Source organism: Dendrobium catenatum, unplaced genomic scaffold (genome assembly GCF_001605985.2).
Source record: "Dendrobium catenatum unplaced genomic scaffold, ASM160598v2 fragScaff_scaffold_1202, whole genome shotgun sequence".
Classification (NCBI taxonomy): domain Eukaryota; kingdom Viridiplantae; phylum Streptophyta; class Magnoliopsida; order Asparagales; family Orchidaceae; genus Dendrobium; species Dendrobium catenatum.
Window position 1 is genome coordinate 685,338 of NW_021319664.1, and position 27,991 is coordinate 713,328.

Here is a 27,991-nt window from a genome sequence, read left to right on the forward strand (position 1 = left end):
AACCTTAATCTCATATTTGCAACAACATTCATGCCCAATCAAGACGAATTTTTTGTAACATATCAATATTCTCTTTACATCAAGCTCTCGAAGGTCCCAAACCACAAAGGCTATTATGCCTAGAGGGATTATTGATATGCACATGAGACTAAAAAATAATTCAAAATCAAAATATAACAAAAGTTGAGTTGAAGACTATCGATCTGCTAATATGTAGGGCTCAATTGGTACTCCAAATCACTAATGAGTGGTAACATAATTGATAATTTGATTACGAGCAACTTCTGCCTCTCATTAGTCAATATAGTTTCTACCATTATCAAGAAAGGTTGAAGAACAATTAATTCTCTTGTTGGCTTTACATGATCAAATGAGCTCTATGCATTAAGATCATCAAAGTAAAATAATGGCTGAATTTTTGATACCATAATTCTAAATCTTACAAATTACCTTCAATCTTTTGGTTAGCAGGCGTCTATCCCTTAACAATATTGAACTCAATTTAAGCCAATGGAATTCCTCCATCATACCATTAAATCCTTTCGAGCAACCTCAATAATGTTAGTTTTAACTTCTTTTGTTTATTGCTTCCCCAATATCGATTCTACATTACTTAGTTAGACTGTATGCACTATCAATACTTGCATAAGCTAAAACAAACAGGATAACCAAATCATGGAATTCATGATGTCTTCAGAACGAGAAATTATTCTGTGGAGTCCTGACGAAAAGTTTTCATCCGGACTGTGAGTATACAAACAGCATGTGTATAGTGTATACACTCACAGCCCGAACAGAAACTTCCCATCTGGACTCTGCATAGAATAATTTCTCCTTCAAAACAGAGTGCGTCAGATTATGCTGCAACACAGAAATCATGGACAAGTTTTCTTAGCAAAACAGAGATGGTTGCTTGACATTCCAGTATGCAGAATATACTATAATTTACCAAAATAACATGGACAAATAAATACAAATAAGAAAAGAACATGCACTTACACATTTATTTCTTGCATCCGGAATGATAGCTCCAAAGCTTGCTGCCTTCTTAACAAGACTCAACAGATCAGTAAAATTTCGGGAAATATCATTCAATTTTCCTGTATGAAGATCAGGAACAGAACCATCAGGAAGATAAAATTACTGACAGAAAAGGTAATCAATTTTCCTTCAAGCCAGAAGGAGCCTGGGCTGTGCATGTCATAAATCAAATGTTTGCTTGATTGTCAGTAATACCATTACAGCTGAGCAAACACAAATTTTCTCAAAATTACAATGGAGCTCAGAACAGTCGTTAGGTACCAAATGTACAAGTACATCATCTCTGAAGAAATACTTTAGTTTAGATTCCAACAAAGACCCACTACCAGTATTTGGTAATATGGGATTATCCTCCACCTTTTTATGGCAGTCACACTCCACTGGTAAAAGTTCTACCTTCCCGAAAGGTTCACAGTGGCATGCCATTCTCTTAAGATCTTCTTCAAGCTGAGCTTGACAATGCAGTTTCCTTCTAAAATTTTCTTCGAAATATTTCCTAAATGATGCTAAAATATTTAAAGAATTTGATGTTATAATGTCATGGACGTCATCGACAGAGCAACATTCATTCGATTCCAAGTTCATGGAGATCATTTTACGAGCGATCGCATTTACCATATGCACACAATTTGAGCAGCAGCTGTAGAGGCATGAAACCTGGAAAATATTGCCGTTATCTTGGAGGGCAGGGGCGGAACTGTCCACAACACTGCATCTTTTGCTAGTTCCCTTTTCAGAGGACTTGGAAAGTAACGTTTGGCTGTCAAGATGGCATACATTATTAGCCTTAAAGATGTGAATATTTTCAGTCATGGAAGAAGCAGATCTCTGATCCACAGTGTTCAGTGTCGAGCCAACTGGACCTCCCTCTAATCCAGAAGATTTACCATCATAAGTGAGTTCTTTAGAAGCTAGGGAAGCATAACTGAAAGTATTCTGAACATCTACTATCATGCCAGCATCAGATTTAGCAAGCTCCTTACACGTATCAGAAAATTCACCATTATTACCTTTAAATCCCTGAGAAAAAATATCTGAAGCCAAGTTGCAGTTTTTGTCATGGACCCGCATGTTTGACTGATTATTAGCAATGCCAGTGCTCCCAGTATTTGTTTCATCTGCTTGCAATCTCCCCAAAGCCACTGTTTTGGAGTTTACCTCTGTTATGCTATTATCTGCTTGTAAGCTGCAGAAGAAATAAACAATATTCAGAAGAAAACTAGGAAAAAAATTTAAAAATGCATATGCTAGTTTTTACCAAAGTTTATAATAAGAGCAACAACAGCAATAACAACATCAAGCCTTTATCCCACTACGTGATGTCGGCTACATGAAGACTTTGTCTCCATTATGTCCTATTGAGAGTTAATTCTCATTTAATTCTAATAAAAAATAATAATTTCTAATAATTTCTAACAAGTCTTTTTAGATCTACCTCTATCTTTCTTAACATAGGCCAACTCTAATGCATCTACTCTTCTAATCGAATCACTGGAAGGCTGACATTTTATGTGACCAAACCATCTAAGACGACTCTCTCTAATCTTATCTACCAGTGGAACTACTCCAACCTTTTCACGATCTTTTCATGAATATACTCATTTCACATTTTGTCTCTAAGAGTGAGACCAGTCATTCACCAAAGAATCCTCATCACTGTGACACTTAACTTAAGCTTATGCTTCTCTCTTAAAGGCCAACATTCTGCACCATAAAGCATCACAAGTCTCACCACCATCTTATAGGATTTTCCCTTAAGTTTGAGTGGTACTTTTCTATCACACAATAGTCTGGATGCATTACTCCACTTCAACTATCCAACTTGAATTCTACTAATAATACTCCCATCTACTTCACCATCACTTGAACAATAGACTCAAGATATCTAAAATGTGTACTCTTATTAATGACTTGATCGCCCAAAATCATAATCCCCCAGTCATTGTCAGGTCCAAAGCCCTGGAAGAAAAGAGTGCAGGGTTGCATTAGTAGCCGACTGTCAGAGTAAAACTTGTAGAATAATCAACAAAAGTTTATAATAAGAGCGCCTGAAGAAATTTGAGAGAAGTTTAAGGCACTAGAAAAATAGCATAATACTAAATAATTCAAAAGAATAAACAAACTAAATGACTCTCAAAGAGAAGCATAACAAAAAACATGAGCACAACTAAATTGCAGTAGCTCCAACATTTTTATGGTTTCTTCACAATGAGAAAATAAAAAGAAAATTCAGTTTAGATGTTGTTCCAACAAGAGAAATGAAAATTAAACTCAGATTGGATATTGTTCCAAAGAACCACCTCTGAAGCATGTATCCCCAGCTGTTCACCATGTCATCTAGATAAGCCACTTGTGACAAAACTCTGAAATAGCGGTATCTGTCTTTTCTGGTAAATAACTTCTCACGTATTCGCCCAACCAAGAGCTCTAGTACCTTTCTAACATCAGCAGATACTTCGCTTACTGATGCATAAAAGCCTCTATATGCCAATAAACCTACAGCAATTAAGCCTCTCACAAAGCCAGGGGGCTCCATATCGTTAACATTACAAGGATTTGTTACGGAGACTCTCTTGTCAGGTGAGCACTCCGAATGCATCACACAAGTATTAAAAGGCCAACGTTTCCATGGCCCGCTTACATCAGCGCAAGGACCTTCTTTCAATTTTGATGTCACCCAAACAAGCTCAGCGAATTGTGGATATCTAAGAATCTGATATCCAAATGTTGCTATAGCTAAAATCAAGTTTCCCTTCAAAACTTTACAGGTTTTTGGAAATGAATCTTGCAAACCATAAGGTTGGGAACGAACAACACCGTCTCCTCCACTTTGAGGCAAAACTGTACTGTTTAATTGTTGAAAATTTTGGTCCTTTATGCAAGAAGCTTCGCCATTTGAAGCAATCCATTCTGGCTCTAATAATGTGTTGCTTGAAATAATGGTCTTTCCAGCACTTGCTTCTTGAACTTTTACCTCTTGAGTGACTAGCTCATGGTGCAAACTTTGCTTATGAGCTTCTGAATTAATATCCAAATGTGGAATTTTATGTTTATCTTCAGAATAATATCTCAAATGAGTTCGCTCATGTATTAATTTAAGATAATGCAGGATTAGGTCATATGACAGCTTTTCTGCAGCTGAATTGATTGCCCGCTCAAGATCAAGCTTTCTATCAATATGGATAAAAAATCTTGATATTGTGCAATCTGTTGAAGTAGAATTAGTATGACCTCGCACATCCCGTGAAAAAAAACGCATTAAACCTAGAGGAAGGTCAGCCTTTTCCACTTCACATGTAGCCTGCAGAGGAATGAAGCAAAGACCCTTTAGTATAGCATTCATGAAACACGCACTATGGCTATAAAGGCGAAAACTATGATAGTGGATTGCTAAGTAAAAAAAAAAATTATTATCAAAGAATATGAGCTTATGTGGAATTGATTTCAGTTGCATTAAGCCACTCCACCCCAACCCCCAAGAGGCACGAACAGAAGACAATACAAACAACACCATCAAAAAGAATTAGACTAGGTCCAGTTGCAGAGGAAGGAATTATTATAGATAACAGGAAGAAAATGGAACTACTTCTTAAGGATCAAAGTTAAAATCATTGCACATGACAAGAAAAATAAACATCAAGATCACCTACATGTAAAAAAAATCTGGTAAAGATTCTTAATCAATTAAAATAACACTTTAAGGTTCCATATGCAAAACAAATGTAGCAACCATTAAAGCACCACCAGAATAAGAAGAATTTAACTTTCATAATCAAACGGACTTTTTCTTCAAACTAATACATCTTCTTCAAAATAATACATCTTTCAAGGTTCCATCATGCAAAAAAAAAAAAAAAACCAGTAAAGTACCACCATAATAAGGAGAATTTCACTTAACATAACCCACAAGAAAATTTCTCAATAAAAAACTCCGCAGAATGCCAGAATCAGAGGCTTAAAAAATAAACAAATAAGCACATAACATGGAAGGAAGACAACTCATAGCTAAGTACCCCTTCTAATAATTGCTAAGTAAGCATGTTAAAAAGCTGCAAAATATAACAAAATTTACAACGGGAACCCTATAAGGATTTCAACTTACCAGGATAGTCAATGATGCAGCAGTAACAGCAGAATCTACCTGCTCAACGAATGAATTCCACATTTCAGAAGTACCCCTTCTACCGACGACGGTAATCTTTTCTGTCATAGACGGACTTTTTTCAGGATTGACTTGACTCTCACTGACACTCGGGTCTGCAGAGTCCTCAATAGCCCATAAATCTATTCTAGGCATGTAGATTATGCACCGACCAACATCCAGGCATTTCACTGCCACAGTAGTACAGTCAGGCTTCAGTTTTACAATTCTGTCATGAAAATTATCAGAGATCTATAATTGCAGAATTAACATAAAATTACGATTAAGGGTCGAAAAAACAGTATAGCAATTCCAGTTACTGACCAGCAAACTGAAATGAAAGAATGCTTAGCATACAAAAGTAAACCATGGGCATAACCTATCTCACTGGGCACTTGAACTTTGTGTTAACCTCTATATCTGTCCACATTTGGTTTGGTCTGATCGAATATGGAGAAAATGATGGCCGACGGTCACACAGCATTGTGCAAATTCAATTCAAAATGTATCGCACAAATTCAAAATTATTTAAACATCACTCATTTCGCAAAACGAACTGTGTTGATGAGTACATAGTGTTCAATTAGTAAGGAGTCATATGATCAATTTGATTAAACACAACAAAATGACAAACTATAGATGTGAAGTAGCACAAACTTGGTTCGAAATACTTCAATTATATTAAAAATGCACAAAATGTTTAATAGAATAGCATGTGCCAATGCATCCAAAATATCAAAAATGGCTAGAAAAAAAAACACCCATACTACCCAGGACATTGTACCACAAAAATTCGAAAAGAAGAAAAAAATACACTCATAAGACGACAAATAAAATCAAGATACGTGAATGAAGAAATTACAAGCGAGATTTAAGATGCATTTTAATTAGATTATATATATATATAAACCATATAATTTAAATTCAAAAGCTTTCCAAAATTAAAACAAATCCAAATAGGAAAGAAGGAAATTAGGATGAGAGGGTTAAGGGAAGTGGCGACTTTGTGGAGAAGGGGATAGTTTGGTGGGGTTTTAGGGTGGAGATGGGGAGGAGACCGGCAATTGGAAGAAGGAGAGGGTGGTGGCCGACGGTTGAAAAGGAAAGGGGGTGGGTAGCCGGTGGTGGGGAAGAGTATAGGAGGTAGAAAGCGAGCGGCTAGGGGAAGATTTAGCCGGCGGTTAAAGGAGGTGAGGGATTAGAGAAAGAAAATAAACCGTGAGCCCGGACACTTCCTGCGGCTAACGGGTGATGTGTTACCCTTCACCAAGGGACTTCAACCACGAGCCCGGACACATCCTGCGGCTGGTGAGTATTTCATTGCCCTCACATAGGAACTTCCACTCTCCTAAGAACTCCCATTGCTCTCAAGAGCAAAGTGTAGAAACAATTTTTTTTATTAACTCATCATTGATCTAATATAAGAGCAAGGACCTTTATATATAGGCCTTAAAAGAAACTAAAAGATAACTTTGCCCCTTGGGCTTACATAAGACAAGACCCTTAAGTAAGGGTAAAAACGAAAAATGCATAATTAAATCAAAAAATACAATTAATAAACTAAGATAAAATGGAGGGATCTAAGCCGTTGATCTTCGTCTCATCCTTTGACTAACGTCCACCGTCGAATGTCCGCATCATGGGGCCTTAATAGTATGAGAAAGACAACACTTGCAATACGTCCATAAAGATGAAATGACAACTTGATCTTTAAAATGTGAGCTTGTGATTCCAAAACTTTGATGTGAAAAGAGTTCGTTGCTAATGTGTTCGAACCTTGTGAAATCAAGGTCTCATTTGAAGTCACTTGATATAGATTAAAGAAATCTCAAATTCGAGGTGATGCCCAAAAAGCGCTTGTGCTTGAAGACATTTAGATGAAGGAAAAGAAACAGCATAAAAGCAACTAGGAGAACATCAAATATAAGTACACATACGAGTCTTACCTGATGCGGCGGGGAAAACAAAAGCAATGTGTCTCGTTCAAGGGACCAATATACTACTTTTATGTCTTAGTGGGAAGAAACCCATATGTGCCTATTTTGGCGCAATGAAAGATGAAATATTCACGCGCACCTTTCTTAATGTTATGGGAAAGGTGACATGGGCCATCAAAAATAAGTATCCATATGCACATTTCTTATCACTATGAAAAAAATTTTGCACTAAAAATTTTTCATATATGTTTGCAAATCCATAAACATCTTTCTTGGCATAGTGGGGAATAAATCAAAAACAGAAAAAACAACTAATGCAAAAGAAATTTAAAGGAAGCTAAGGTTGCAATTAATATGACGTCTCTCTTTCGAAATGACATAAACATACACAAAAAGAACAAATAAAAAACACATGAAAAGGACAAAACAAGCTTCTGATAACAACACAACTACCATTTAAGTTTTTTAAAGAGAAGAAACATAGAATGGGAGGGTTACCATGGAGAGAAGAATTAGATAAGAAGGCTGAGACGAAGTTTAGAGAAGAAGGGGAAGGATACTTACCTGATGCGGCGGGGAAAACAAAAGCTATGTGTCTCGTTCAAGGGACCAATATACTACTTTTATGTCTTAGTGGGAAGAAACCCATACGTGCCTATTTTGGAGCAATGAAAGATGAAATATTCACGCGCGCCTTTCTTAATGTTATGGGAAATGTGACATGGGCCATCAAAAATAAGTATCCATATGCACATTTCTTATCACTATGAAAAAAAATTTGTGCTAAAAATTTTACATATATGTTTGCAAATCCATAAACATCTTTCTTGGCATAGTGGGGTATAAATCAAAAACAGAAAAAACAACTAATGCAAAAGAAATTTAAAAGAAGCTAAGGATGCAATTAATATGACGTCTCCCTTTCGAAATGACATAAACATACACAAAAAGAACAAATAAAAAACACATGAACAGGACAAAACAAGCTTCTGATAACAACACAACTACCATATAAGTTTTTTAAAGAGAAGAAAGACACAATGGGAGGGTTACCATGGAGAGAAGAATTAGATAAGAAGACTGAGACGAAGTTTAGAGAAGAAGGGGAAGGAGACTAGCTCACAAGCTAGTGAAAAAACCCTAAGATTTTCTTTCCAAAAATCATCAACAAAACTCTCTCTAAAATAAGCCCAAAACTCCCCTATAAATAGGATAGAAAAGGGAGGCCAACAGCCATGTTCAGCCTTCCACCACAGCCAACCAAAAGAAGAGAAAAAGAAGCAATAAAGGCACCGTTTGGATCACCACCCGAACAGCCACAGCAAGAGAACCGGGACAGCCAAGAGCGGGAATTGAACAGCCAGCAAGGAGAACAGGGAAAGCAGGGAGCGGGAACCAAACACCCAGCAAGGGGAACAAGAAAGCAGGGAGCAGAACCAAACAGTCAGCAAGGGGAACCGGAAAAGCCAGGAACCAAACAACCAAAGGCCAAGGGGACCGAAACAGCCAAGCCAGGAGAACATAAACCGAATAGCCACCAATCAGCTAGCATCCTCCCCCCCCCCCCCCCCCCCCCTCTCTCCCCCCCCACACACACACACACACACACAAAAAATCATTAAAAAAAGGGGGGCGGCCATCCTTACATCAAATCTCCCCTTGTTGAGAGTCTCATTCCCTGATGATATGACTTTAGAACTTTCATGACGTGTCGAAGGGGACACATCCAACTCTTGTATTAGAGCCGCATATTTTCTCTGAATCATTCTTGCTCAAACTGGGCTTGTAGATGTTTCTTTCTCTTCTCATATTTTTCTGTACACAAGTTCATTTTATGTTGAATTTTGTACAACTTGTTCTAGATGGGATTCGTAGAACTTCCTTGTGGAGAAATCCATCTATTCTTTGGAATAATTTCCTCAAGATAACTTGGTCGATTTTCTCCAACTTCATATTCAACTTCTTCTTGCTTTGGAGGATGATGAGGGTCCAAAATTTTTTTATTTTCTTTTTGAAATAGGAAGGAAGACACAAAACTTAAGCTCTAATACCAATTTAATGCAAAAAAAAATGTATAAGAAGCTAAGGTTGCAACAAAGATGACATCTCCCTTTCAAAATGACATATAAACATACACAAAAAGAACCACAAAAAAAAAACACATGACAAAACACACATTAAAAAGACACAACAAGCTTCTAATAACAACACAACTATCATATAAGTTTTTTAAAGAGAAGAAAGATACAATGGGAGGGTTACCATGGAGAGAAGAATTAGATAAGAAGACTGAGACGAAGTTTAGAGAAGAAGGGAAAGGAGACTAGCTCGCAAGCTAGTGAAAAAATCCTAAGGTTTTCTTTCCAAAAATCATCACCAAAAGTCTCTCTAAAACAGCCCAAAACTCCCCTATAAATAGGATAGAAAAGGGAGGCCAACATCCATGTTCAGTCGTCCACCACAGCCAACCAAAAGGAGAAAAAGAAGCAATAAAGGCACCGTTTGGACCCCCACTTGAACAGCCACAGCAAGGGAACCGGGATATCCAAGTGCAGGTAACGAACAGCCAGCAAGGGGAACCAGAAAATCAGGAAGCGGGAACCAAACAGCCAGCAAGGGGAACCAGGAAAGCAGGGAGCAGAACCAAACAGCCAGCAAGGGGAACCGGAAAAGCCAGGAACCAAATAGCCAAAGGCCAAGGGGACCGAAACAGCCAAGCCAGGAGAACAGAAACCAAATAGCCATCAAGCAGCCAGCATCAATCCACCCCCCCCCCCCCCAAAAAAAAAAAAAATAATTTACAAATTAAAGAAAAAAGAAAATAAAAAAATGTGAAATAGGCCACGTTTTGAAAACCGGTCCGACCGGTTCAACCGTGAACGGTCTGAAGGCCGATCCGGTTCAGCCTTATAAAAGGGTGTGCATCCAACCGGCTTGAACCGCCGGTTCAACCGGGAACCGGTGAACCGATCCCGATTTTCTAAAACCGGCCGGTCCAAAATGTTTTTAAATAATTAAATAAAAATGATAAACTTAATCATTAATATAATATTATATATTTAAATTTCAAATATTAAAGAATATAGTTATATAATTACTTGCAACATTCTCACATGGCTTCACAAGCTCCATATGAGCTCCTATCATGTGCAAAAGCAAAAAGCTATATAAACTAGCAAAGCAAAACAACACAATGATGTGGACTAAAATACAAAGCAAAAAAGCTATCTTTGGTTTCATGTATACACTATACAAAGAAAAACATTTTTTTAAATTTTTTAATTAATTTTTAATATGAATAATATTTATTTATTTATTGATAATATTTTTTTATTTTTTATCTATTTATTTTTATATATTTATTTTTATAATATAAATAATATTTATTTTTTATCTTTATTTTGGAAATTTTACTTTTTTAGTTAATAATATTTTATTTTTTATATTTAATTATATATTATAAACAATAATTTTTATTGTGAGTTTTTTATATATTTTATATTTATAGTTTATATCTAAATATGTAATATAAATTAACAATAATTTATATTATAGTATATGATTATTAACTTATTATATTTAATTATTATGTTAATTTTATTAATTTTTTATAATAATATTATTATTTATTACGTCATCCGGTTCAATCCCGGTTGGACTGGTCGAACGGTGAGTCTCTCCTTCTTCCAGTTCGTTGTCCGGTCCGATTTTCACAACCTTGGAAATAAGTCGTAAATTCGAAACCAAAGACTAATAAGGAACTTAAAAGCTCGCCAATGAGCATGAATAGAATCTTTCATTAAGCATTTAGAATCTTATAAAGTTTGAAATGAAGATTCACTACCAAAATAGCCTAAACAACTTCTCTATTTATAGAAAAAGAATTGAATGAAATGAAGCCTAAATACCTATAAATAAGGGAAAAGAACCAAAATGATCATATGAATCTTATAAAAGACTAAAATGATCCCCAAATACATTAAAGAACTATTTTGGTCCCTCAAGTCCTTAAAGAGGAACCAAATAGTCTCACCACAAGACTAATGTGGTTACTCTTTAAGAACTTGAGGGATCAAAATGATCATTTAATATAGTCGAGGCCATTTTGATCATTTACAAATAGTCAAGGGCTACAATCAACACCAAATTCACAAGATATAATGCAAGCAACAGAAGATACTGTTTTAAACTTGATATAAACCATTGCACGCATCCTAATGACCGAAAAATCTTAGTGCAAACAATAAAATCAAAATATTTATAAATCATATATATGCATCAAGATAAAATTTTCAAAGTCAATTGCAAGCCTTAAAAAACATGCAAATGCATTAAAAATATGCAAGCATATCAACCAAATGCAACGAAAGCAAACAAATGCACCATGAAAATGAACCACATAATGTGCAAGTGCACTGTGGAAATGTACTGAAAAAAGTGCAAGTAATAAAAATGCATCAAAAAGAACATAAGTGCATTGTGTGTATGTATTGAAGGACATGCAAATGCATCGTATAAATGCAGATAAAAACTCATACGTGCATTGTGCAAATGCACCCAAGAACATGCAAGTGTGCTATGCAACTACCTAAATTGTGTTCAAACTCATGAAAAATAAACATGTTCACATGTCCTCCAACGAACATGAAAAATACTCAATTTATCATCTGAGAATATTACGCAACCAAAAAATAAAATAAACTCAAACAAGCCTGTATGTTCTCCAAAAAGCATGCAACAGCCCTAAAAACGATTGTAAAATCACTATGAAAATTTTGCAAACTACTTTTTTTTAAATAACTCATCATGGCATGATGCTCTCGAGCAGGCCGCCACATCAATGGGGCTAGGTTGTAAGTTTCATGTTTCAAGTCTGATCGTCCTTATAATGAATACGATTGACAAGATTTGAACCCAGTAAGAAATGTTCAAGCAATAAATTTTAAGCATGTTAGTAAAAAAGAACATTTTAAAACTTATTCTCATTTTTAATTAAGTAAATTCATGAATGGGTATACATCTGCAAAATCCACAAATATATTTTATTTTACGTTTTTATCACGCCTTCAAAGCCTCTTAGGAAGAAAATTCATTTCAAAAATACAAACTCTCAAAGCCACCTCGCTTATATAATAGCTTATAAAACAAATATTTGAATCCGATCTTATATAAGTAAGAAGACCGAGTTGACAAGGCTCAACGTGAATAGGTGCAGACATGAAATCCCAATGAAAGCCATGTTGACAAGTAAATTTCAACCGTGGGATATTTTTAATTTTCAAAATTCCACCAAATCCTAACCTGAAGCATTTCAGATAAATATAAAAATTTCAAGAACATTATAAAATTCAAAATATTTCAAGTCAAAATGAGGACCCACAAAGTTTAGAACAACAATCATCCACTTTCAGCAATAGTTTGTCAATGGTTAAAATGTAATATTAATATTAGCTCAAAAGACCCATTATCATATCAAGCATATAGTTATGATATTTAAAAGATCACATACTAGTAAGGACAGGACATGTGTCCTTAACTAGATGATTTTGCCGCCAAATGGCATCACTAAATAATATTTATGATTGAGGCCCTCTAACTGAGGGTTTTCGATGAATATTGCATAAGTCATGTTCATGATCATAGCCTGAATGTTCCACCAACAAACCTAAAACTATTGAGCAATGAATTATATAATGCACTTAATAGAGCACATAATCTTGTGTTAGCTTGAGTCAACTTAAAACTCTCTACTTAAACAAACTTACTTTAGATATATAAGGACTCCTTGGATGAGGCAACTCGTGGATACCAATAATTATCCTTTGGTCAAGTTGGGTCGACTACTTTTGTTAAGTAAACCGAGAATCATGATAACATGTGACGACATAATCATGAAATCTTAATAAAGTTCACTATTAGTTCACCCGCTATATACTTTCAACTAAAGGAGGAATATTTTTCTTAATCATAAAACAACAATTGGTAGTACTATCAACTATGCATTTAGCGCTTGCCGACTATAAGCAAAGCAATTAATGCCAAATGACTAGCGTTAATCAAAAGTTTTTCCCATCACTGAAAGGGATAATTAACCATAAGTTCTTGTGCCTCTAGAAAACTTGGAACCATATCAAAAAGTCCTCACAAGATGTAGGTAAAATCTATAGGTAGTGACATGTCTTCAATCCAATATGCATTCTGAATATTTAACCAAGAACCCCAAACTGAATATTTAACCAAGAACCCCAAACTCTCTCAAAGGAACTTGTGCAATTTTATTACGCCCACACTTTGCAGCTTAAAGATGAGCTATAAGATGAATTAAGAATAACTACAAAAGTCAAAGAGAAGAGCCCAATGAAGTGGATTAGTGTCAATGTATAATTAAGTAAATGATTACATTCTTAGTAATTAAAAAGATGCAAATATAATCATAACGAAACTCTTTTAGCTAAAATAAATATTTTATTTATATTATTAAAAAAATTATAAGGTCTTTCCCAAAAATATGACTTTATTAAAATTGGACTATAAATGTAAATCCAAGGTTGTGAAAACCAAACGGGACAATGAACTGGAAGAAGGAGAGGTTCACGGTTTGACCGGTTCGACCGGTCGAACCGGATGGCGTAATAAATAATAATATTATTGAAATTTAATAAAATTAAAATAATAATAATTTTATCATACGAAATATGAGAAAAAAATTAAACGAAATAAAAAACTATAAAGCATAAAACTTACATAATTAAGTAAAAAGATTTATTTAAAAATCTCATAATAAGAGCAAAAACACACATTAAAAGCCTCACTAACTATAAAATTTTACTCTCATAATAACCATTGCTAATTTTTTGTGTTAGTATTGATTAAATATGATTTAACAAAATGGATTACAATATGCTAATTTTTATGTTATCTAATTTATATTACATATTTAATATAAATTAATTCAACATAAGTTTATAAATTTAATATAAAATTTATTATTTGTTATATATGATTAACATATATTATACATGTATATTTATATATCTAAATTTCATCTTAAAACTTATATATATAAAATATATATTTATAATTAATAATAGATAAATTTTTTTATTGTGTATACAATAAGATTTAAATTATGTTATTACTAATAAATAAGTATATATTCATTTATAAATACATTAATCTTAAAATCTTATTTAAAAAATAAATTGCCATAGATATTATCATACGTGTTATGAGCTTAATAGCTGCTATACATCTCTCAATCTTATCTTTATGTCACACCATCACTTGGAAATTTTCTTCTGCCATCATTTCATTAGATTTTCTGAGTTCTTCCTTGTGTAGAAGATCACTTGAGTGGTGGGCACTACCACCGCTACACAGACTCACGCACATCTATCGATGTCTCGGTTTATAATGTATACATCATTTCACTATACCCATTGCAACTATTATATAATTGTAATAAAATTATCTACTATTAGTTAAAATATAGTAATCATCATTTATTTATTATTTAAAGTCGTCACATTAATCAGTCAATCTCAACAGACAAACGGCCTGATTTCACCGATTGAAGCTGGTGGCTTCTTAACCTGGTTCAATGCGGTTCTATGCAGAAACGATTTTCAGACTGAACCGAAACGGACTTGTGTCAGTTCGTGCCTTTGAACCAGCTGGTCCCGGTCCGATTTTTTAAGAACCTTGGTAAATTAGTAATTAAATTGTTAGATATTCATATTAGACAAAGTTATCCATATCTCTACAAACAGTTAATAAGCCCTATGCTAAATTATATAGAAGAAAAACATTCAAGGAGGTTATACCTACTAAGGTCAAATGGTCTAGCTAAGGTATGCATAGCGAGATGTTTCCTAGGTTTTGTGAAGATACAAATGAGATATCGTCTGAGCACAGCTATGTAGCAACTTCAATCTCCTCTGAGGCACCCTTACAACTGGTGGTCTCTGTGCTATTGCTCTCTAACACGAGAGGTGTTTGCACTTACATGGATTCCATAATCCGATTATATTAGATAGAGACAAGGTGATTCCTCAATTAGTTTTGGAATGAGTTGTTCTACTTTAGAGGGGGCAGTCCTAAAGAGGACACAAAATTCCATTCCAACAGAATGGCAAGACGGAAGCTGGTCTAATAGAAGCGTGGAATTTATTTGTGATGCATTGTAATCATACCGTCGGAGAGTTGGGACAGAGCTGGATTTCTTGACGCCAAGTATTGTACAAACTTTGTACCATTCAGTAGCATCAGACGCCTCTTTAGGATTCTCTATGGGAGAGATCCACCTCAATTTGATGCATTATAGGCATAATGGCTACACCAGGTCATTTATGTAGATTAGTCTTTAGAGGACGGGGATGGGATACTAGAAGAGCTCAGAGACATCTCTTGGGCACACATGTCATTGAAGAGGAAGGCTTAATTAACACAAAGAGAGAAGTACACTTCGAGCTAGGAGATATGGTTTCTCTTAAGTTGAGAACCTACCAAGTAAAGATTGTGCGTCTTGTAAGTAAAAATACAAGTCAATAGAAAGAAAATAGCAGGAATCAAATATTAGGACTGATTTTTGGATTCTCTTCAACAATAATGAAAGATACAAGTGATCTACTATTCGAGAGGTAGATCAACTCTCCCACAAACCCTAGACGCGCAAGGAAACTCACAACAAATCCTAGAATAAACTTCAACAAAACATAAGATCAAACCCTCCAACCCTAGACCAAACTCCCCCTTAAATTGCCCTAACACACAATTAAACATTCCTAATAAGCATAAACACAATTAGGAAACTTTCCTAAACAATTAAACCCTTCATAAACGGCATAAACACAATTAAGAAACCTTACTAAACAATTAAGCCCTTCCTGAACAGTATAAACACAATTAGAAAACCTTCTTAAACAATTGTCCCTTGATTAGGAACCTTCTTGAACAAATCCCCCTTAATTAGGAACCTTTCTAAACAATTTCCCCTTCATTAGAAACATTCCTAAATAACTCAACCTTGATTAGGAACCTTCATAATAATTCCCCCTTAATTAGGAACCTTCCTAAACAACTATCCCTTGATTAGAAACATTCCTAAATAGCTCCCCTTAATTAAGAACCTTCCTAAACAACTCTCTTTTGATTAGAAACATTTCTAAATAGCTCCTCTTCCTGGTTGTAGGCCCCCCTAACGTATCAACAACACTAGCCAAGAGAAGGAAAGAGAAGTTGTCCCCATGATACTTTGAGCCTTATGAGATTTTGGAGGGCATTGAAGCAGTAGCCTATCGACTAGGATTACCATCTTCGTCAACATTGTACTCGGTATTTTATGCTCACAAATGAGGTGGGAATTTTAGAGCCACTGAGAGTAGAAAGAGTGCGTTGAGGGAAAATAGGAATACAATAGGTAATAATCAAGTGAGAAGATTTCTCAGAGTATAAAGCCACATGAGAGACATATAAGATGATCAAGAGATAGTTCTCATCCTTCCATCTTAAGGATAATGTTCGTCTTTGGGGGGAGAGTATTGATACGCTAGGGGGGGCAACATGGCCAGCCCAAATCAGCCGGACCAACCCTTTCGTTGAGCAGAACCAAGGGCTACAAAGGGGAAGATTTTGGCCCACTTGTAGAGCCCAAGTGAGCTATTATTTATTATGTGAGGAGGACGAATCAAGGGAGAAATGTTTAGGAAGGTTTTCTAATTGTGTTTTTAATGTTTAAGAATATCTTAAATCATATTACAAATAATTTTCAATACAAGGAATAAATTTAACGACTGATAGAAGACATGAAAGGCTTCTTTTATGACTCAAGATACAAAAACCCTTCATAAACGGCATAAACACAATTAAGAAACCTTACTAAACAATTAAGCCCTTCCTAAACAGTATAAACACAATTAGAAAACCTTCTTAAACAATTGTCCCTTGATTAGGAACCTTCTTGAACAAATCCCCCTTAATTAGGAACCTTTCTAAACAATTTCCCCTTCATTAGAAACATTCCTAAATAACTCAACCTTGATTAGGAACCTTCATAATAATTCCCCCTTAATTAGGAACCTTCCTAAACAACTCTCCCTTGATTAGAAACATTCCTAAATAGCTCCCCTTAATTAAGAACCTTCCTAAACAACTCTCTTTTGATTAGAAACATTTCTAAATAGATCCTCTTCCTGGTTGTAGGCCCCCCTAACGTATCAACAACACTAGCCAAGAGAAGGAAAGAGAAGTTGTCCCCATGATACTTTGAGCCTTATGAGATTTTGGAGGGCATTGAAGCAGTAGCCTATCGACTAGGATTACCATCTTCGTCAACATTGTACTCGGTATTTTATGCTCACAAATGACACTGAGAGTAGAGAGAGTGCGTTGAGGGAAAATAGGAATACAAGAGGTAATAATCAAGTGAGAAGATTTCTCAGAGTATAAAGCCACATGAGAGACATATAAGATGATCAAGAGACAGTTCTCATCCTTCCATCTTAAGGACAATGTTCGTCTTTGGGGGGAGAGTATTGATACGCTAGGGGGGGCAACATGGCCAGCCCAAACCAGCCGGACCAACCCTTTCGTTGAGCGGAACCAAGGGCTACAAAGGGGAAGATTTTGGCCCACTTGTAGAGCCCAAGTGAGCTATTATTTATTATGTGAGGAGGATGAATCAAGGGAGAAATATTTAGGAAGGTTTTCTAATTGTGTTTTTAATGTTTAAGAATATCTTAATTGTTTAGGAAAGTTTCATAATTATTTTATGTTGTTTAGGGACCTTTTAATTATTTAGGGAGGTTTCTTAATTGTGTGTATAATGTTTAGGAATATTCCAATTGTGTTTATTGTGTGTAGGGGCTATTTAAGTGAGAGTTTTGTCTAGGTTTATCATCAAATATGTTTTCAGTTTATTTTATAGTATTTGGTGTGAGTTTCCTAGCGACAACTAGGGCTTGTGGGAGAACTGATCCACCTCTCGAATAGTTGATCAATTATATCTTTCATTATTGTTGAAGAAGTAATCAAAAATCAGCCCCCATATTTGTATTCCTGCATTTTTTCTTTTTTTTGCTTCCAAGACACGTCAATGTGCTTCACTTACACTCACACATACAAATGATGAGCATGTAAGTCCTAATATCTTAGAATCAAAACCCTATGGCTCTGGAGTGTCGTTATCAAACTGGATCCACCATTCAAATAACTCTAAAAGAAAAATGTGTAGTGAGCTCTTATAAATTTATAATTTAGACAGTACTTCCTTATTTCTATTAAGACATTAAATATTAATAATTACCTGAAAAAAAATATTTTGCAACTATAATTTTAATTTGTGGTAGTCTATAGAAACCTTCCTTATTTCTAAATAGCACAAGTTACATCTCAACATTTGCTCTCTCAATAGAATCAGTAATCAACCTATCCATATAATGGTATGACTTTTTATATGGTTCCAATTTGATCTTAGGATTGGTTAACTTGTTTTCAATATACTGGAATTAAATTTTAAGGTAAAATCTAGCAACATGCAATTGGTGGAGTTGAATCTCCCACTTCTCATGAATAATATAACAGATCTCCCTATAGCTAGCATCATTACCTTCTAAATTATGGGCTATCAACTCCTTGGCCTCATCCACTGCAATGTAAATGAAGCCACAGTTGGCTTTTTCTTTGCATCCACTATTCTCAAAACATGAACCTATGGCCTTGTTGTTGTTATTGCATATGTGACACTCAATCAGAAGATCTCATTTAGAACAATATTTTTAACTTCTTTTCCATCAACTTTCTTAGCCTAAGCACAATTAAACAATTGAGTGAAAGTAAACACATCCACCAATAATTGGCTAGCTTCCAGCATGCTATGTATAATCAAGTAAGCTGTAACAAATCTAACTGTAGCTGGATGTAGAAGTTTTATAGAAAACTTCCTCAGCCAAAACCGCATAATAATTGCAGAAAATTAGCTTATCTTCCGGGCTTTAATCAAGGCATTATTGTGATGAGGTAACTCACAAAGCTTTTTTTCTAGAAAGAGATATTCAGTGTGTGGCACTGGATGTCCAATGTACATGTTTTCTCTTCTATATCAACTTGATCCTAGCTATCCAATAAGTACTAACAATACTTGTCATAATTTGTACCACCAAATGCTTTATAATCTCATCACCCATCCAGCAATCTGAAAACATGCTCTAAATTTTTGCTTGAACAGACACTTCTACAGATTTTAAAAGAAATAATTTAATTTGGATTATTTATCAAAATATTAATCAAATTTATATTCGTAATGTCAAACCAGCCATCAAACATAACTGACACTCCAATCTGACTCAAGTCACAATTTCCTCAGTGGCTTTCCCTATATTACTCAACTCATTCAAAATCCAAGTTTCTTAAGTCATATATAGATGAGAGTAATATCAGATGTTTTAACATCATTTCTATATGAACATATCTCAGTTTTTACTGCTTCAGACACTTTGACACATGATAAAATATTTGAGTAAGAGTCTGAGAGGTGTTCCTTCATCTTGTAACAACTCATTTAACTACATCCTCACATCCTCACAAAAATTGCATTTCAAATAAACATATTTTTGTTGTTTCCCCTAACACTATGTCTCTATGTTGAATCCTTTTTATGACTTATTATGGATTTATCATTGCCTCCAATTTCTTACCAAACCCCAGCATTAAAATTTTATTCAAAACAAATTTGAAAACACACTATGTCTCTATGTCGAATCCTTCTTATGACTTAATATGGATTTATCATTGCCTCCAATTTCTTACCAAATCCCAGCATAAAAATTTTTTTTCCGAACAAATTTGAATACACGCAAATATTCAAAGATATAAGAAACCCTAACTAAAATTTGAAAAGAAATTATATTAATGCAAGGAAAAATTTAGAATTTAGAGGTTATCACCAACTAGAGAAAAAATTGGGTTGAGAAAGTGGCAATCCTTGTGGAAAGAAGAGAACTTAGCAAAGAGAAAAAAGGGGATGGCGGCATGAGAGAAGACTGACAACAGTGTAGATGGAGCTGAGGAAGCTTTGGTCGCTTGATTTTTGTGGGCTTGCATGTGTGTGTGAGGGTAAGGTAGGTTTAATATTAGGTTGTATTTAATGTTATGTTTAAAGAAAAAATAAATACTAAGATGTGCACAACTCATGTAAAATAAAGCGGAGGAGAGGTGCCCACCAGATATTTTGCTTGCTTACTTAAATTTCAAGAGAAGTGCACCTCAAGACATTTTTTGTCCAAATTGCGCAGAGGCGTGCTTCTTATTACACAATTTTAAATAGTGGACTTAATTAATCCAATGACCAACTTATTAAGGTCAAATGCTCCTAATTTTAAAGTAATAATTGTAGCTCTAGGTCCTCACTTGATAAAGTATTGAAGAAATCACCACCAACACTCTTTATTTACAATGAATGACACACCATTGAACAAGGTCTCTTTGAGCCATGGCACATGATACAAAAAGCATGTTGGATTGCACTCTATTTTTTAAATTATAAATCATATGCATAATTAAATATACATTTATGACAATATAAGATAAATTTGACATTAAGAATAATACAAAATAATAAAGAACATAAGGATGTTCAATCATTAGCCTGATCTTAACAATTAAGGATCAATTTAAACCTATTCTAGACAAATCTATTGTTTTCCACCATGCATGATAATTAAATGCGAAATTTCTTATATAATTCAAATACCTTATAATTAAAATTTTATAAATACCTAAAATATTAAAGAAAATAATAAAACATGCATGCCGATATCTTGAAGCTTAAGATCAGTTTGATTTTCATTCATTTCCAAATTCCAAATGAAACTCAAAAAATAAATGTCAAATTAAAAGTTGATGGCTGTGAAGCACCATAAAGAGCACAAGGCTTCCCCAAATGAATAAATTCAACTGGCTCCTTCAACAGATCAGAAAAACAGAATAAATGTAAAATGATGTGCACCGTGAATGTTATGCCTCTTGCACAATACCAACATGCATAAGGCATGCACCATACTTCGTAACACTATGTTATTGTAGTTTTGTCATGGCACATACCATTTTCAGCAATTAAAAAATATGCCGCAAGCTTTTACAAGGCAACTCAAGACCTAGGTTGAAAATAACGGCAATGATATTTCTTCCTCCTATGCATAAAATCACAAACGGGCAAATTTAATCGAGAAGATAAAAGGAATAAATCAAATTACAAATAATTTTCAATACCCTTGAGCCATTAATGGTTTCTAAAAAATTACCAGCCAGAGATATTGCAACTGGAAAGTTAAATTTTGTCAGCATCATATCAGTCAAAATTAATCACAGGACGTCGTGACATCCACCAATACTTCAGAATTTTAGCAGTTTTTCATGCAAAATTTTGAAAAGCTATTGCGTACGGCCTAAAGAAAAGATGTTAGAAGTATATAATTCAAGAAGCACAAACTATTAGCGAGTCAACAAAAGGAAAAGACATGGATAGATGCACGTAAAGCCTGTCCAATTCATAAGATAACCTACATTAATGTGCACATAAAAGGACAAATCAGAGAGAAACATACATAGAATTTGTGTTAGTCCATGAATCATATCTCCATGTCCCTCTTGTGAAATGGTAGCCAAACTAACCTTCCGAATATCTTCATGCCCCGTGAATCCTTGAAGAAGACAACTAGCAAGATGTTGTTGGCCAGATCTTGGAGGCCCAGATATCAGAATTCGAAATCCTTGGGATTTTCCAACTCCAAGAGGGCTCTTTCGCATTAACATTTTATGCATATTAGAATCACAAGGTTTCATTCCAACGGAATCAAACTTCTCATTTTCACCAGATTCATCATCCACCTCATCCAACAGAATTTGATGATTAGATCCTGATGAACCTATTATAAGACCAAATTGAGCAAACTTATTTTCAATTTTTTCAGCAATAAAAGGCTCCCGAATAAGATAATCTAGATGTGACCACCAAAATGTCACAGGGACACTCTTTTGCTCCAAAGCTGAAACTATAACATTTTTAACAAACTCTGACGCCTTAAAAAGCATAGGAGAGAGCCAGATTTGTTGATCAATATATAGAGACACAAGTAAATGAGTAAGTGGTAGTAGAAGACATGAAATTAGATGGGCAGGGAGAGGTGATGCAACTATATCATTTACAGCTATTCCTGCTTCCCTTCGAGAACATGGAGGAGGTGCCAATCTGAGAGCGGCCAGCCAGTCCCTTTCCTCCACCCTAAATGATGGTAGAGAAGGGAGTTTCCCTTGAATCAAACCTTCCGCAGCAGAAGATAGAATTTTTTGCAAAGCACAGTTCCTTTTTAAAGCATGCATAGCGGCTTGAGCACAAAGGGCCTGTATATCAGCACCAGCATAACCAACAGTTTGATTTGCAATCCACGAAAGAAGAGATCCAGATAAAGGCTTCGGCCAACTTCTAGTATGAAGTGAGAGAATAGAAGATCTATCCTTCTCTGTGGGCAGAGGAAAAAATATCTCACGATCAAACCTCCCAGGTCTTCTTAGTGCAGGATCAACAGCATCAGGACGATTTGTAGCACCTATCACAATAACTGAACCACGAGATTTCAAGCCATCAAGCAAGGAAAGCAGTGTTGACACAACAGAACTATGTGTCTGATCTTGCTGCTTAGATCGACGTGGAGCTAAACCATCAATCTCATCAAAAAATATTATAGATGGCTGAGATCGCTCCGCTACCTGAAAAAGTAGCCGTAATTGACGCTCAGCATCACCCACATACTTTCCTAAGCAATCAGCACCTTTACGAGCAAAATATGCTATTCTTTTATCGCCACGAGAGCAGGCCCCAATTAAAGCACGCACCACATGAGTTTTCCCTGTACCAGGATAACCATGCAAAAGAACTCCCCTTGGAGGAGTAAGACCCAGACTGCCAAAGAACTCAGGGTATAAAAGAGGTATAAGAACTACTTCCTTCATGCATTGAATGACATGTTCTAGACCTGCCACAGATTCCCAGCCCGGGTATCGATTTTCACTTTCAGAAGAACCACCAATGTAGATAGGTGCAATTCTTAAGATATCTCGGTGAAGTCTTCTGCCTTCCCTTTTCAAGAACTCTTCATCTTCTCCACAATTCTCCAACCACTTCTCTTCAGCTTCTAAATCCTTTCGCCTGGCTTCATTTGAGACCTTTCGCAAATCCAACCTCAATTTTTTAGCTTTCATTTTCCTTATTTGAAGAACATGTTTACTTCCATGTGGTTGGAAAAAACGTCTATGATCACTGCATGCTATGAGAAATTTACGATGATCAAATATGCAACCCTCTACACGGCTGCAAGGCTGCATTAAGAACTAAAAAAATTAGCAAATAAAAGATGCCGAAAATAAAACATCGACCATCCTGATAATAGGAATTGCAAACAACCAAGTGGTAGGTTTTGGGGCACCGATCAACACGACAGCCAATGGTAGCTCCAGGTCTTCCGCAACGACTACATTTTAATGCCCTGCCCCTGCATAGTGCCGCTCTAACATTCTTCAAGCATCCCAAGCCAGCAAAATATACCTTTAAGACGCCAATAAGCATAAAATATATTTAGCAACACACTTCCTGAAATATATAACAAAAAGAGAAAAAAAAATTCAATTAAAAAAGTTTTTTTCAGAAAGACTACTGATACAAGTAAAAAAAAGGGAAAATTTTGCAAAACAGCATACATCAGTATACCCAATGCTGTAGTCAGAATAATAGACTCATAGTGTTAACATATATTTGGTTTATAAAATGCATGATCAAAATTTTCACATGTCTCTAGAGCTTCCCTTACTGTAAGCCCCTTTAGTTAGAGAAATTATTACGTGCGAAGTCTAGACGTAAAGTTATGTCCTGACTTCAACAAAAACATGACATGTATCCTTGTAAACAGTGTATAAAAATTTGTGCACATTCTGTCAAGGTTTAAATTACGCAACTGGATATTGAGGCGTTTTTCATTCTTGAGGCGAGGCGTAAGCCTCATGGCGTTTTGAGGTGTAAACCTTAAAATCAAAAAATTGCATAAAGTCAAAATAAATGTTAAAAGTGATTTTTTAAATAATATCCAAATAATATGTTAAAGGATGACATTTTAACTTTATATTAAACTATGAAGTAACAAATTTACATACATATAAAATAAAAAATTGTATAAGATGTAAAGTGTTATATGATAAATGATATGAAATAGAAATGAAATCCAAATATTATAAGAACAAAATGATATAAAATATATGAATTGTATGAAATTATCATATAACATCAAGTTCGGTTCTAGTTTTTTTCGTTCTGAGTTGCCACTTATATACGTTTAATTACTAAAGAAAGCTGAAAATATTGGCAACAACTCAGAAATCATATGTACTATCATTACTAAAGGGATTTTTATTTGAGTCACTCTTATAACAAATAGATCTCTTCCCTACCTCATCCTGTAGGGTCCAAACCTCTCAATATGCTTCTTCATTTATTTCGGTAATCTTCATCTTTCATAAATATTTGTCATTAACATAAATATAATACTCTAAAATTTTAAGAGGAGATAGTGGTGGCATGCGGCTTTCTACAATTCCTCTGCGGCGGCTACGATGGTGGTGACTATGGTGAAGGCGGTGGGCTGGAGGTAGAGGCAATTAAGAGGAAGTTGCTACGGATTGGGATGCAAGAAGGCATGAATGTTTTGGGGCTTTTTTATATAAACTAGGTAAATTTTAAATAAAAAAATTCTTAAATAAAGTCAGGCGTCCGCCTCATGCCAGCGAAGTGAGGCGCGCCTTAAGGAGGGACGCATCCAAGATGAGGCGTAAGCCTCATTAAAAAAATTCAAGGTGTAAGTCTCGTAGCGTTTTTTATTGGAATCGCGCTAACGCGGGCCTCAAGGTGAGCCTCATATTGCATAATTTTAAACAATGCACTGTGTACACAGTGTGTATATTATGTATATAAGTTTGTATACATTATGTACATAATTTTGTAATTTGTATATATTGTGTACAGTTGTATACACTTTGTACAAAGACATGTGCCACGTTTTTTATTGGAGTCCGGGCATAACCGGCCTCCGCACGAAATAATTTCTCCTTTAATTGAGGGTTACAAGTGATACAAAATATGCCTATTATCATGACCTTGACTGCACAATTCCAACATTAAAGATTTTTTATTTGAAAATTACCTTCATTGGAATGTCAAAAACCAAATTAAAGAAGAAATGTCAAGCGACCTTAAAGAGACTACAAATGTTAAAAATGAAAAAGATCTGGCTTAAGTACGTATCTACCAGAATACTAACAATAGCACCAAATTCTGTATGTTCAGCTAACCAGTAATTTCAAAGCTATATCTCCAATAATTAGAACTACAATTCAAATGAAAGAATAATTAAAGAAACTGAGAGATTGATCATCCCCTTTGCACTAATGTATATCCTATCAAGTAATCCAATAAATTGGAAAGGATTGCATCATGACAATACCAATAAACAATATGAACCTATTCGACAAACTTATAAGAAAAGAAATAATGTAATTTAAATGATCATACATACAAAAATTTTGTCAATAAATGTTGTAAGTGGATAAGAAATGTGCTATAGCAGCATTAATTGAAGAATGGCAATTTCTAGAATGGCGAAGCATACCTCTGGACTCCAAACAGCGCAATGTTGGTGAACCCAAACACGAGCAATGCCAAATCGATCAATTAAAGGACCCAAAAGCTTACCAAGCCATCCAGGTCCATCTCCAAACCCATCCCAGACATTATAGTTCGGTTCCTCTGAGGCCGTCGATCCTTCATAAGCCTCATTTTCACTATCAAAAGATTCGTGGACCAGCTTTTTCGGAGGCTTCCCATCACTCCCACACCCACACAAACCACACCTCCTTCCTTCCTTTATTCTGAAGCTTGCAATCTTCTCATCTAACACCGAAACTCTTTGGTCAAGATCTTTCAAACTATGCTCAGTCTCCTGGATGTTATCCTTCAAATCACCCTCTCTCTCCGCAGTATCAAAAGAATCAGGATGCTTGCAAGACTGATTAGATCCATGATCATCAGAACCATTCTCCTCTGTTCCCCGGGATTGAAGAATAAGAGTATCCTCCTCCACAACTGCATGACTAGGTCCTCCATCCTGCACGCTCGTGTTTACACATTCCGGCTCTTCGAGCCCAATAACCTTTTCAGCACTCTCCAACATCCTGGCTTGCTCACTGCCAAGCTGAGCATCAGTAGCCAATCCGACTACATCTACCTGAGAACTTTTCTCTGCAGGCGAACCACTAGTAAAATCTTTGTCTACAAGCGGTAAGGTGTCATCTTCGTTACCAGCTTCATTGGCAGCTTCTGATAACTCATGAGTAGCAACCTTCTTCCTTCTCCGACTGGTCCTGACCGAATTAAGCACTCCAATATTCTCCTCTAACACCACTGGATACAACACCCTGACTTCTGCAAAAACCCCATCAGATCTACGCGATGAAGATAACGACTTTTCCCAGCCCTTCCCAACCCTAGTCCGCAACCTCGACTTCCAGTCCTCTTCTTTCCCCAAACATGAAGGCACCTGCGAAACAGGATCTTTCTTATGCATCCCCTTCTTTCCTTTTTTCGTCTCATCGCTGCCGCTTGGAGGATCGAGATCTTTCAGCTTCTTCTTACGAGGGGAGGGGACGGGAGAGGAATCCAGCAGATCAGGGGCGCGACGTACGCGACAACTGCGACGAAGGACAGCAGCGTCATCGTCGGCGGGATTGCGGTGGGCGATATAGGAAGCTGTGGGCTCGTCACGGATGGCATCAAGACGCTTATGCTTCTTCCGCGCCCTAGATCGGTACAAAAACTCTCGCCGCCTCTTCACCGGCGGAATCGATGTAGATCGTGAAGAAGATGGCATGGGCAAAGGATCAAAGAGTTCGATGCGTTGAAGTGAGAAACCGCCGTGAGAGAGAAAACGAGCCGGCGAACGGCGGCGAAGAGAGAGAGAGAGAGAAGATAAGCTGATAAGGGTTTTGGTTTCCTAAACTCCGGGAGGAGGGGAGGGACGCATTGCTATCGCCTGTTTCCTTTATCTTTTGTTTTTTTTTTTCATCTTTTGGGGAAATTTGCAGGCCATTTTAAATTTTTAATGGAAACTCAAGATACCAATTAAGAAATTTTATATATAAGATTTTACAAATTATAAAAAAATTTAATCTGTAAAATTTGCCAAATTTTAAAAAGAATTGCAGTAAGAAAAAATTATAAACTGGAATTTAATTTTTGTAAAGAACGGACAATTTAATCTAACATTTCAAACTTTTCTTATTTTTAAGAAATTCAAGTTTAAATTCGTGCAAATAAATTTAGTAGGAAAGTTTAGACTCCATACCAATAGTTCTGATTTGATAACCTATCATAGAATGATTTTATCTATACTAAAAATAAAAATAAAAATATTCTATAATATATATATATAGAAAAAATTACAAATATTGAATTAAATTATTAAAATTTTAAGTTTGGGGATATATTTGAAATTATAATTACTTATCATACATATTATAAGGGGAATCTAACTATTAGTATGTATTTGAGATTTTTTTAATTTGCAAAAAGTCTATGAATTTTGCAATGCTATATTATTATGTGAGAAAATTTTGCAATAAAAGTGTGCTTAATACCTTAGCATATACAAAAATTCAGCGAACACAAATAAAAATAATAAGAAATACCAAAAAAATTTACATGGTAAATCCAAAAAGAGAAATACACTAGATCCTCTTGCTAGTTTCAGTCTCAATCCACTTCATCCAAATTTTGAAG

The 27,991-nt window shown here is 35.4% G+C and overlaps 1 protein-coding gene across 2 annotated transcripts; it reads right to left on the reverse strand.

Moving 5' to 3' along the window:
• Positions 1-878: 878 nt before the first annotated feature.
• LOC110095413 lies at positions 879-27,281 on the reverse strand. 2 transcript variants are annotated; one of them, XM_028699016.1, is made up of 7 exons: positions 25,827-27,281; positions 23,576-23,716; positions 21,720-23,490; positions 5,144-5,373; positions 3,342-4,342; positions 2,052-2,227; positions 879-1,910 (listed from the first exon to the last, which is right to left on the reverse strand). In XM_028699016.1, the coding sequence occupies exons 1-7, from the start codon at positions 27,081-27,083 to the stop codon at positions 1,201-1,203; spliced, it is 5,286 nt and encodes a 1,761-aa protein (XP_028554849.1). In that variant the 5' UTR covers positions 27,084-27,281; the 3' UTR covers positions 879-1,200. The 2 variants fall into 2 exon arrangements, with proteins under 2 accessions (XP_028554849.1, XP_020676607.1); XM_020820948.2 differs by having other exon boundaries at positions 879-2,227.
• Between the last annotated feature and the right edge of the window lie 710 nt (positions 27,282-27,991).